Source organism: Polyodon spathula, chromosome 45 (assembly GCF_017654505.1).
Source record: "Polyodon spathula isolate WHYD16114869_AA chromosome 45, ASM1765450v1, whole genome shotgun sequence".
In the NCBI taxonomy this organism is placed as follows: domain Eukaryota; kingdom Metazoa; phylum Chordata; class Actinopteri; order Acipenseriformes; family Polyodontidae; genus Polyodon; species Polyodon spathula.
In genome coordinates, this window is record NC_054578.1 from 1,289,400 (window position 1) to 1,301,899 (window position 12,500).

At 51.2% G+C, this 12,500-nt stretch overlaps 1 protein-coding gene across 1 annotated transcript in view; it reads left to right on the plus strand.

Moving 5' to 3' along the window:
* Nucleotides 1-12,500, plus strand: part of med25 (mediator complex subunit 25) — a 21,230-nt gene that overhangs the window by 305 nt on the left and 8,425 nt on the right. Inside the window, 12 exon segments of the mRNA XM_041237528.1 lie at nucleotides 1,330-1,507; nucleotides 4,644-4,689; nucleotides 5,008-5,132; nucleotides 5,770-5,868; nucleotides 6,145-6,265; nucleotides 7,141-7,300; nucleotides 7,538-7,897; nucleotides 8,167-8,426; nucleotides 8,512-8,709; nucleotides 9,426-9,610; nucleotides 10,047-10,106; nucleotides 11,610-11,701. Coding sequence (XP_041093462.1) covers nucleotides 1,383-1,507; nucleotides 4,644-4,689; nucleotides 5,008-5,132; nucleotides 5,770-5,868; nucleotides 6,145-6,265; nucleotides 7,141-7,300; nucleotides 7,538-7,897; nucleotides 8,167-8,426; nucleotides 8,512-8,709; nucleotides 9,426-9,610; nucleotides 10,047-10,106; nucleotides 11,610-11,701 — 1,831 coding nt within the window. The 5' untranslated portion in view covers nucleotides 1,330-1,382.

Genomic DNA, 12,500 nt, shown 5'->3' on the forward strand with positions numbered 1-12,500 from the left:
TATTATTATTATTTATTGTGTTTCTATGCTTTACCAGACCTCTCTGTGCTTTACAATGCTTCCCTGTGCTTTACCAGACCTCTCTGTGCTTTACAATGCTTCCCTGTGCTTTACCAGACCTCTCTGTGCTTTACAATGCTTCCCTATGCTTTACCAGACCTCTCTGTGCTTTACAATGCTTCCCTATGCTTTACCAGACCTCTCTGTGCTTTACAATGCTTCCCTATGCTTTACCAGACCTCTCTGTGCTTTACAATGCTTCCCTGTGCTTTACCAGACCTCTCTGTGCTTTACAATGCTTCCCTGTGCTTTACCAGACCTCTCTGTGCTTTACAATGCTTCCCTATGCTTTACCAGACCTCTCTGTGCTTTACAATGCTTCCCTATGCTTTACCAGACCTCTCTGTGCTTTACAATGCTTCCCTATGCTTTACCAGACCTCTCTGTGCTTTACAATGCTTCCCTGTGCTTTACCAGACCTCTCTGTGCTTTACAATGCTTCCCTGTGCTTTACCAGACCTCTCTGTGCTTTACAATGCTTCCCTGTGCTTTACCACACCTCTCTGTGCTTTACAATGCTTCCCTGTGCTTTACCAGACCTCTCTGTGCTTTACAATGCTTCCCTGTGCTTTACCAGACCTCTCTGTGCTTTACAATGCTTCCCTGTGCTTTACCAGACCTCTCTGTGTTTACAATGCTTCCCTATGCTTTACCAGACCTCTCTGTGCTTTACAATGCTTCCCTATGCTTTACCAGACCTCTCTGTGTTTACAATGCTTCCCTATGCTTTACCAGACCTCTCTGTGCTTTACAATGCTTCCCTGTGCTTTACCAGACCTCTCTGTGCTTTACAATGCTTCCCTGTGCTTTACCAGACCTCTCTGTGCTTTACAATGCTTCCCTGTGCTTTACCAGACCTCTCTGTGCTTTACAATGCTACCCTGTGCTTTACCAGACCTCTCTGTGCTTTACAATGCTTCCCTTTGCCTGGACCGCGAATGCTTTAACAATGCGTCCCTGCTACACAACCTCTGCTTGCAAGCCTACAGCTTTCCCAGACCTATAATTTGCACGCTTCCTGAACTATCCAGAATAGCCAGAGTTCTCCAGTGTGTGTCTGGTTGTGAGAGACAGTGAGTCGCTCCGGCCCTGGCTGTAGGACTACAGCTCCCAGCATGCCTCTGCGCCCGCGGGCCCTGGCGAGGGATGCTGGGAGCTGTAGTTCTTCATGCTGTTTGATTGCAGTTCGGCAGACGGTCGCTGGAGTGTGATTTGCTGTTATAATTGAGCGCTTTGTCTTCTCTCCTCTCTGTTTTGTGTTTTTCTCAGAGCTGTCTGTCTGATATCGCCCCGCCCCCCCAGCACACATGGGTGTGGCCACGATGGACACGCCCACCCAGCCAGGAACCAGTCCAGTGGCGGATGTGGTTTTTGTCATCGAGGGCACAGCCAATCTGGGACCTTACTTTGAATCGCTACGGAAACACTACATTCTGCCAGCCATCGAGTGAGTGCGTGCATGTGCGTGTCTGTCTGTCGCCACAAAGTTTACGCAGGGACAGTGGCAATGGTCTGAGAGACACGAAGTGTTACTGCCAAGGTTGGACCTACGAAGAATGGTTTCTGAGAACGACGAAATGTTCTGCCAGGGACACGCAGATGGTCTGAGGACACGTGCGTGTCTTACGGAAGGCTCCCCCTGTCGAAATGGCTCTCTATGTGTTAGCAGACAGACAGACAGATAGTATACAGTCTCTTTGTCCTACAGGTCTGGAATGGGACTTCCATGGCTGCCCCCGAACCGACATGGGCCATACTATTGAGGGGGTGATAGCAATGTTGACTGTCTGTTTACGTCTGTCCCTGTTCTATCAATCTCTGGGAATCAGACTCCCGCTGCACAGCAGACAGTGATCCAGTCCTGCTTTCACTAGGAGTTTAATAATCAGACTCCCGCTGCACAGCAGTGTGATCCAGTCCTGCTTTCACTAGGAGTTTAATAATCAGACTCCCGCTGCACAGCAGTGTGATCCAGTCCTGCTTTCACTAGGAGTTTAATAATCAGACTCCCGCTGCACAGCAGTGTGATCCAGTCCTGCTTTCACTAGGAGTTTAATAATCAGACTCCCGCTGCACAGCAGTGTGATCCAGTCCTGCTTTCACTAGGAGTTTAATAATCAGACTCCCGCTGCACAGCAGTGTGATCCAGTCCTGGTTTCACTAGGAGTTTAATAATCAGACTCCCGCTGCACAGCGGTGTGATCCAGTCCTGCTTTCACTAGGAGTTTAATAATCAGACTCCCGCTGCACAGCAGTGTGATCCAGTCATGCTTTCACTAGGAGTTTAATAATCAGACTCCCGCTGCACAGCAGTGGGATCCAGTCCTGGTTTCACTAGGAGTTTAATAATCAGACTCCCGCTGCCCAGCAGTGTGATCCATTCCTGCTTCACTAGGAGTTTAATAATCAGACAACCGCTGCACAGCGGTGTGATCCAGTCATGCTTTCACTAGGAGTTTAATAATAAAACTCCCGCTGCACAGCAGTGTGATCCAATCCTGCTTTCACTAAGAGTTTGGTAAGAAGACTCCCCGCTGCACAGCAGTGTGATCCAGTCCTGCTTTCACTAGGAGTTTAATAATCAGACTCCCGCTGCACAGCAGTGTGATCCAGTCCTGCTTTCACTAGGAGTTTAATAATCAGACTCCCGCTGCACAGCAGTGTGATCCAGTCCTGCTTTCACTAGGAGTTAATAATCAGACTCCCGCTGCACAGAAGTGTGATCCAGTCCTGCTCTCACTACGAGTTTAATAATCAGACTCCCGCTGCACAGCAGTGTGATCCAGTCCTGCTTTCACTAGGAGTTTAATAATCAGACTCCCGCTGCACAGCAGTGTGATCCAGTCCTGCTTTCACTAGGCTTTTTCATAGGATTTTAATATCAGACTCTCCCGCTGGCAGCACAGCTCCCGCTGCACACTAGGATGGTATCCCCGCTGTCCTGCTTGATCCACCTCGCTGTCACTAGATTTTAATAATCAGACTCCCTCTGCTGCGGCAGGACCCGTGTCGTGATCCAGTCCTGCTTTCACTACGGGTTTAATAATCAGACTCCCGTTGCACAGCGGTTTGATCCTCCTGCTGTCACTAGGAGGATTTAATAATCAGACTCCCGCTGCACAGCAGTGTGATCCAGTCCTGCTTTCACTAGGAGTTTAATAATCAGACTCCCGCTGCACAGCAGTGTGATCCAGTCCTGCTTTCACTAGGAGTGTGATAATTCCTATTGCATAAGTGTGATCCAGTCCTGCTTCACTAGGAGTTTAATAATCAGACTCCCGCTGCACAGCAGTGTGATCCAGTCCTGTTTTCACTAGGTGTTTAATAATCAGACTCCCGCTGCACAGCGGTGTGATCCAGTCCTGCTTTCACTAGTGAGAGTTTAATAATCAGACTCCCGCTGCACAGCAGTGTGATCCAGTCCTGCTTTCACTAGGAGTTTAATAATCAGACTCCCGCTGCACAGCGGTGTGATCCAGTCCTGCTTTCACTAGGAGTTTAATAATCAGACTCCCGCTGCACAGCAGTGTGATCCAGTCCTGCTTTCACTAGGAGTTTAATAATCAGACTCCCGCTGCACAGCAGTGTGATCCAGTACCTGCTTTCACTAGGAGTTTAATAATCAGACTCCCGCTGCACAGCAGTGTGATCCAGTCCTGCTTTCACTAGGAGTTTAATAATCAGACTCCTGCTGCACAGCAGTGTGATCCAGTCCTGCTTTCACTAGGAGTTTAATAATCACACTCCCGCTGCACAGCAGTGTGATCCAGTCCTGCTTTCACTAGGAGTTTAATAATCAGACTCCAGCTGCACAGCAGTGTGATCCAGTCCTGGTTTCACTAGGAGTTTAATAATAAGACTCCCGCTGCACAGCAGTGTGATCCAGTCCTGCTTTCACTAGGAGTTTAATAATCAGACTCCCGCTGCACAGCAGTGTGATCCAGAGCTGCTTTCACTAGGAGTTTAATAATCAGACTCCCGTTGCACAGCAGTGTGATCCAGTCCTGCTTTCACTAGGAGTTTAATAATCAGACTCCCGCTGCACAGCGGTGTGATCCAGTCCTGCTTTCACTAGGAGTTTAATAATCAGACTCCCGCTGCACAGCGGTGTGATCCAGTCCTGCTTTCACTAGGAGTTTAATAATCAGACTCCCGCTGCACAGCGGTGTGATCCAGTCCTGCTTTCACTAGGAGTTTAATAATCAGACTCCCGCTGCACAGCAGTGTGATCCAGTCCTGCTTTCACTAGGAGTTTAATAATCAGACTCCCGCTGCACAGCAGTGTGATCCATTCCTGGTTTCACTAGGAGTTTAATAATCAGACACACCTGAGCTTGTTCGCTAGACACACTGGGGGCTGATCAAGCTGGGAGCAGAGAAACCTGGACTGGATCACACTGCTGTGCAATAGGAGTCTGATTCCCAACCCTGTGGATCTCACAGTGAAACCTGGACTGATTAGTGTCTGTGTAACACTGTTTGTATCTCTCTCTTCCTCTCCTCTCTCTCTCTCTCTCTCTCTCTCTCTCTCTCCTCTCTCTCTCCTCTCCTCTTCTCCCCTCTCTCTCTCTCTCTCTCTCTAGGTATTTTAATGGAGGTCCCCCTGCAGAGACTGACTTTGGAGGAGATGTGAGTCCAAATCTTTATTTCAAATCCTCCCCTCTCTCTCCCCCACCCTGCCTCCCTCCACCTCTCCCAGTACAGCCTTGTGGTGTTAATGAATCCTCTCTCTCTCTCTTGAAGATCTCCTCCCTAACCGACCTCCAGGGGGCGGAGGGTATCTCCCTGTCTCTCCGGAGACCTGCCACGCTCGATCGTCCCCACCTCTGCCTCCCTCTCACTCTCTCTCCCTAGCCTCTGTCTCTCTCCTCTCCTCTCTCTCTCTCTCTCCTCACCTCTCACTCTCCTCTCCTCTCCTCCCCTCTCTCTCTCTCTCTCTCTCTCCAGTATGGGGGTACCCAGTACAGCCTGGTGGTTTTTAACACAGTCGACTGCGCCCCTGAATCCTATGTCCAGTGCCACGCCCCCACCAGCAGCGCCTTCGAGTTTGTGACCTGGATTGACAGCATGCAGTGAGTCCGGCGCTCAGGAACTACAGCTCCCACAATCCCTCGCCGTTCAGCCCCGTGGAGAGGCATGCTGGGAGCTGTAGTTCGGCATTAAAAAACATGCAACATACAGTGAAGAGAACTACAGCAATGAACTCACTGAATCTCTCTGCTCTCCTCTCTCTCCTCTCCTCCTCTCCTCTCTCTCTCTCCTCTCTCTCCTCTCCTCCTCTCCTCTCTCTCTCTTTCTCTCTCTTCTCTCTCTCTCCTCTCCTCTCTCCTCTCTCTCTCTCCTCTCCTCTCTCTCCTCTCTCTCCTCTCCTCTCTCTCTCTCTCTCCTCTCTCTCTCCTCCTCTCCTCTCTCTCTCTCTCTCCTCTCCTCTCTCTCTCCTCTCTCTCTCCTCTTCTCTCTCTCTCCTCTCTCTCCCTCTCTCTCTCTCTCTCTCTCTCTCTTACAGACTCTCTCTCTCTCTCTCTCTCCTCTCCTCTCTCTCCTCTCTCCTCTCTCTCTCCTCTCTCTCTCCTCCTCTCTCATCTCCTCTCTCTCTCAGGTCTCTGGGTCTCTCTGCTCCTCTTCTCTCTCTCAGAAGGGCTCTCTCCTCTTGCTCTCTTTATCTCTCCCCTCTCTCTCTCTCTCTCTCTCTCTCTCCTCTCCTCTCAGGTTTATGGGTGGAGGTGCTGAGAGTTGCAGTTTAATTGCAGAAGGGCTGAGCACCGCCTTGCAGCTGTTTGATGACTTCAAGAAAATGAGAGAGCAAATGTGAGTCTCTGTGTGTCTGTCTGACTCTCCTCTCTCTCCTGTGTGTGTGTGTGTGTGTGTGTGTCTGTCTCACTCTCCTCTCTCAGACTCTCTCCTCTGTGTGTGTGTGTCTCAAGCCCCTCTCTCCTCTCTCCTCAGAGGGCAGACTCACAAGGTTTGTGTGCTGGTGTGTAACTCTCCCCCCTACCTGCTCTCCTCTCTCCTCAGAGGGCAGACTCACAAGGTTTGTGTGCTGGTGTGTAACTCTCCCCCCTACCTGCTCTCCTCTCTCCTCAGAGGGCAGACTCACAAAGTTTGTGTGCTGGTGTGTAACTCTCCCCCCTACCTGCTTCCCGCGGTGGAGAGCTCCACTTACTCGGGATTCAGCACTGACAACCTGGCCCAGATCATCGGAGACGTGAGTGTGTGTGCGTGTGTGTGAGTGAGAGTGAGTCTGTGTTGAACCTGGGTCGAATAGCCTCTGCATCACAACGTGAGTGACACACTGTGTGTGAAGAGAGAGAGAGAGAGAGAGAGAGAGAGAGAGAGAGAGAGAGAGAGAGAGAGAGAGGTGTGAGAGAAGAGAGAGGTGTGTCTTGTGTGTCTGTGTGCCATCTTGGTATGTGTCTGTGAGAGAGAGAAGAGAGAGAGAGAGAGAGAGAGAGAGAGAGAGAATCTTGGTATGTATGTCTGTTTTTTGCAACAATACTGTAATCTAGGTTTGATAGAGATACTGGACTCTCTCTCTCTCACCTCTCCTCTCTCTCCTCCCTCTCTCTCCTCCCTCTCTCTCCTCTCCTCTCTCTCCCACCTCTCTCCTCTCTCTCTCCTCTCTCTCTCTCTCTCTCACCTCTCCTCTCTCCTCCTCTCTCTCTCTCCTCTCTCTCTCCTCTCTCCTCTCTCTCTCTCTCTCCTCTCTCCTCTCCTCTCTCTCCTCCCTCTCTCTCCTCCTCCTCTCTCTCTCTCTCTCTCTCCTCTCTCCTCTCTCTCCCCTCTCCTCTCTCACCTCTCCCCTCTCACCTCTTCTCCTCTCTCTCTCTCTCTCTCACCTCTCCTCTCTCACCTCTCTCTCTCTGTGGAAGAGGGAGAGAGGAGAGAAGTCTGGCAGGAGGAGAGGAGAGGAATGATAAGCCTCTCGCTGAGAAGAGCTCTCACTAAAGAGTCCTCTAGCTCCTCACTCCTCTCTCTCTCTCCTCTCTCTCTCTTCCTCTCCTCTCTCCTCTCTCCTCTCTTCTCCTCTCCTCTCTCCTCTCTCCTCTCTCACCTCTCTCCTCTCTCTCTCCTCTCTCTCAGAGAGGGATTCTCTTCTCAGTTCTTTCTCCTCGGAAGCTCCCGGCTCTTCGCTCTCTGTTTGAAAAAGCCTCTCCCGGCGGGGGGGCAGCCGACCCCCAGAGTAAAGATTTCGGGCAGGACCCCCGTCACATGATCCTGGTGCGAGGCATCACCCTGCCAGGTCAGTAGAGAAGAGCCTGGTTGTCAGTCTGTCTGTCTGTCTGTCTGTCAGTCTGTCAAACTCCCAGCTCACTTAAAGACTGAATTATGTACGGCAAGTTTGTTCACAAGCACAGTTTGCTTAAAGGAACTACAGCTCCCAAGAGCCTCTGCCTTCAGCCCCTGTGGCAGGGCATGCTGGGGGCTGTAGTCTTTATAGAAAACAAACCTGCAGGTGATAATCTCCCTCTCTCTCTAGTTGCTCCGGGGGGAGGTGCAGCTCCCAAGACGGTGATACCCCAGCTGACCCCGGGCAGTCAGACTGGTCTCCTCCCAGTGCTGTCCCAGCCCTCTCCCAGCAGCCAGGCCATCCCCCCCCCGGCTCAGCCATACCAGGTAATCAGTTCTCAAGATTCAGCACCCAGTATCAATAATCAATACTCAACAACCAGTAATCTCCTCTCTCTCTCTCTCTCTCTCTCTCTCTCTCTCTCTCTCTCCCCCCCCCCTCCTCCGCCCCCCCCCTCCTCCTCCTCCTCCTCCTCCTCTTCCTCTCTCAATGCTGCTCAGGCTGCAGCTCAGATGGCCGTCGAAGCTGCAAACAACCAGAAGAGCCGCTGTGAGTACAGAACTAGAGAACTACAACTCCCAGCAGCCTCTGCACTCTCAGAACTAGAGAACTACAACTCCCAGCAGCCTCTGCACTCACAGAACTAGAGAACTACAACTCCCAGCAGCCTCTGCACTCACAGAACTAGAGAACTACAGCTCCCAGCAGCCTCTGCGCTTGCTCACAGCTCAGAACTACAGCTCCCAGCAGCCTCTGCGCTTGCTCTCAGTAAAGGGGAATGCTGGGAAGCGGTTTTCATTGTTTTTTCTTCTCCACAGTTTCCAGTCTGGCCCCCGCTGGCCCCCCCTTCAGCCAGCCGGGGTCCCTCCCCAATGTGGGCGGAGTCAAGCTGGCCCCTCCACCCGTGCCCGTGATCCCACCCTCTCAGCCCAGCCTGGCCTCCGTAACCACGGCTACCACTGGAATGCTGCCTCACCAGCAAGGCCCCCCCCCTCAGCAAGGCCCCCCCCAGGGAGCCCCGGCCAATCAGCAGCCTCCACAGCAAGGGGGCTCGTCCAATCAGCAGCCGGGGGCCATGGTGAGGAGGGGGAAGGGTTAAATTATCCGTTCGGTGTGTTTTTTTTTTTTTTTTTTTAATTTTTTCTAATTCTCTTCTCTTTCAGCCCACTGTGCCCGCGGCCCCGCCCACCTCCAACCCCATTGGCCAGCCCCAGCTCCCCGGGACCCAGCAGGGCGTGGCCAACAAGGTCCTGGCCTGGAGCGGCGTGCTGGAGTGGCAGGAGGTGAGAGAGACTACAACTCCCAGCATGCCCTGCCCCCTGGCCCACGGGCATGCTGGGAGCTGTAGTCCACCAAGCCCTTGATCTGAGAATCACACTTTCCTATTGCAGTTAGTGTGGGCTGGAGGGGGTTGCTGTGGTAGAAATCTATTGCCCCGGGGGAAGTCTGTAATGCCCCCAAGCCGCAAGCGTTTCATTTGTTTTTGTCGTTTATTTTTTATTATTATAATTTTTAGATTTTTAGTTTTTTAATTTTTTGGAGTTTTTTTGTCAGTTCCAGTGTTTATCTCAGTGTTTGTCTTGTATAATGATAATTATATATATATTCTCTCCTCTCTCTCCCTCTCCATCTTTCTCTCTCTCTATCTCTCTCTCTTCTCTCTCTCTCTCTCACTCATCCTCTCTCTCTCTCCTCTCTCTCTCTCTCAATCTCTTCTCTCTTCTCTCCTTTCTTTCTCTCTCTCTCTCTCTCTCTCTCCCCTCTCTCTCTCTCTCTCTCTCTCTTCTCTCTCTCTCTCTCCTCTCTCCTCTCTCTCTAATCCTCCATCATATTTCTCTGGTTCCTACTGCCTTCTCCTCTCTCTCCCCTCCTCTCTCGGTTCCTTTCTCTGAGCGAGCCTCTCGTTCCCTCTCTCTACAGTCCAAATGCAGTTGGGACCTCCTCTTCCTACACGCACTTTTTGTCCCCTCTCTTTTTGTCGTCGCTTAAGTTTAGGAAAGAACAGAAAGATTTCTTTTTTTCTATGTTGACTTTTGTCTAGAATGGCCTGTCTCACTGATGTCGAGGGTCGTCTCAGCTTGCCGGAATGCCGTCAGACTCCCGTCTACCCTCGGACATCAACAAATTGGCTGCCCTCACCCAAACACAGAGTGTACCTCCCGGGACACAAGACGGCACACAGAGGATAGACTCAGCAGACTTGCTTGCCAAGTTGACTCGCTCGCTTCCCTGTCAGGTTTACGTCAACCCTGGAGAGAATCTGTGAGTGAAAAACACTTTTATTAAAATCAGCAGCGAATTCAAATCCTTTCTTGTCTGTCTAAAAAAATCAACTGTGACTCTTACCGGACAGAGCTGAACTACAGCTCCCAGCATGCCTCTGCTCTTACGGCAGTCGTGAGGGATGATGGGAGCTGTAGTTGTTTAACCCGACAGTGTGTTTGTGTCTCACATCTCCCTGTGTCTGCCTGTGTGTCTCCTATCTGTGTCTGTTTGTGTGTCTCCTGTCTATCTCACTCTCTATAAAACATGCTTATTAAAAAACTACAGCTCCCATGAGTCTCTGTTATTAGTCCCAATGCAGATGTATGCTGGGAAATGTAGTTTTATTATATCTATATCTATCTATATATATTTTTTTTTTAATGCTGTCACTGATCAACGAGGTCACCTTCGCTTTCCCCTCCATTCTTTACAGCAAAGCTGACCAGTGGCCTCAAAAATTAATCATGCAGCTGATTCCTCAACAACTCCTGGTGAGAAACCCACTATCAATACAGACCCTAACCGTCTCAATGCAACTGCAGAGACCCTGCTAACCCTGACCCTCTCAATGCAACTGCAGAGACCCTGCTAACCCTAACCCTCTCAATGCAACTGCAGAGACCCTGCTAACCCTCACCCTCTCAATGCAACTGCAGAGACCCTGCTAACCCTAACCCTCTCAATGCAACTGCAGAGACCCTGCTAACCCTAACCCTGTCAATACAACTGCAGAGACCCTGCTAACCCTAACCCTCTCAATACAACTGCAGAGACCCTGCTAACCCTAACCCTCTCAATGCAACTGCAGAGACCCTGCTAACCCTAACCCTCTCAATACAACTGCAGAGACCCTGCTAACCCTAACCCTCTCAATGCAACTGCAGAGACCCTGCTAACCCTAACCCTCTCAATGCAACTGCAGAGACCCTGCTAACCCTAACCCTCTCAATGCAACTGCAGAGACCCTGCTAACCCTAACCCTGTCAATGCAACTGCAGAGACCCTGCTAACCCTAACCCTCTCAATGCAACTGCAGAGACCCTGCTAACCCTAACCCTGTCAATGCAACTGCAGAGACCCTGCTAACCCTCTCAATGCAACTGCAGAGACCCTGCTAACCCTAACCCTCTCAATGCAACTGCAGAGACCCTGCTAACCCTGACCCTCTCAATGCAACTGCAGAGACCCTGCTAACCCTAACCCTCTCAATGCAACTGCAGAGACCCTGCTAACCCTAACCCTCTCAATGCAACTGCAGAGACCCTGCTAACCCTAACCCTGTCAATGCAACTGCAGAGACCCTGCTAACCCTAACCCTGTCAATGCAACTGCAGAGACCCTGCTAACCCTGACCCTCTCAATGCAACTGCAGAGACCCTGCTAACCCTAACCCTCTCAATGCAACTGCAGAGACCCTGCTAACCCTAACCCTCTCAATGCAACTGCAGAGACCCTGCTAACCCTAACCCTCTCAATGCAACTGCAGAGACCCTGCTAACCCTAACCCTCTCAATGCAACTGCAGAGACCCTGCTAACCCTAACCCTCTCAATGCAACTGCAGAGACCCTGCTAACCCTGACCCTCTCAATGCAACTGCAGAGACCCTGCTAACCCTCTCAATGCAACTGCAGAGACCCTGCTAACCCTGACCCTCTCAATGCAACTGCAGAGACCCTGCTAACCCTAACCCTCTCAATGCAACTGCAGAGACCCTGCTAACCCTAACCCTCTCAATGCAACTGCAGAGACCCTGCTAACCCTAACCCTCTCAATGCAACTGCAGAGACCCTGCTAACCCTAACCCTCTCAATGCAACTGCAGAGACCCTGCTAACCCTCAGCTATAGCGAGGGTTACCCTTACGCTCTGCAGGATCACTCGCTTCTCTCTCGAGCTCTCTAAGAATCCCTCATCGCTAATATTTCCTAATGGGGACAATTTCTGGAGTGCACCGTCTCTGATCTCCTCTCCCCTCTCGCTGAACCTCAGCTACTTGACGGCTTGGTCCTCTCTTTCGTAATTCCCGGATGGTTCAGCCGGTTTCCAACGTTCACTAACATAGATCTGGAACGCTTGGGCTGTATCGGATTCACTCGTAGCCGCACTCGGAATCATCCAACTGCTAACCCTCTCAGAGAATCTAACCCTCTCAATGCAACTGCAGAGACCCTGCTAACCCTAACCCTCTCAATGCAACTGCAGAGACCCTGCTAACCCTCAACTCTCAACTCTCTCAACCCACAACTGCTAAGACACCCACATCGGATCATCTCCTCCCTCTCCTCCTGAGTTCCTCTCTCTCTCTCTATCCTCTCCTCTCCCCTCTCTCTCCTCTCCTCCTCTCCTCTCCTCCTCTCTCTCTCTCTCTCCTCTCTCTCCCCTAACACACAAAAACAAACACACGTGCAGAACTCATCATGAGTAAAGAGAGGTCCTAGAGGAAGGGCTCTACTCCCTCTCCAAAGCTCAAAGTGATTGGTGCGTCTCCCAGAACTTCCCCGACTGCAGCCAGTGTACCGGTTTACCCAACACTCAAGTCCTTGCGACATCTAGTCTTTCTCTCGGCTGTCACAGTGTCTCGTGTCTAGTCACGGATACACCCCGACCATGCACCACCTGTGTTGTGTGACAATCCTGGGCTTGTCTCCTCCTCCTCTCTTCCTGTGTCTACCTGTCCTCTCCACACACATCTCTCTGACGCACTCTCGCATCACACTCTCTCTCTCTGACTCTCTCACCTCTGACACTCCCTCTCTCCTCTCTCCTCTCTCCCTCTCTCTCTCTCTCTCCACCCTCTCTCTCCTCTCTCTCTCTCTCCCTCCTCTCTCTCTCCTCTCTCCACTCCTCTCTCTCTCCTCTCCCCTCTCTCTCCTCTCCTCTTCTCTCC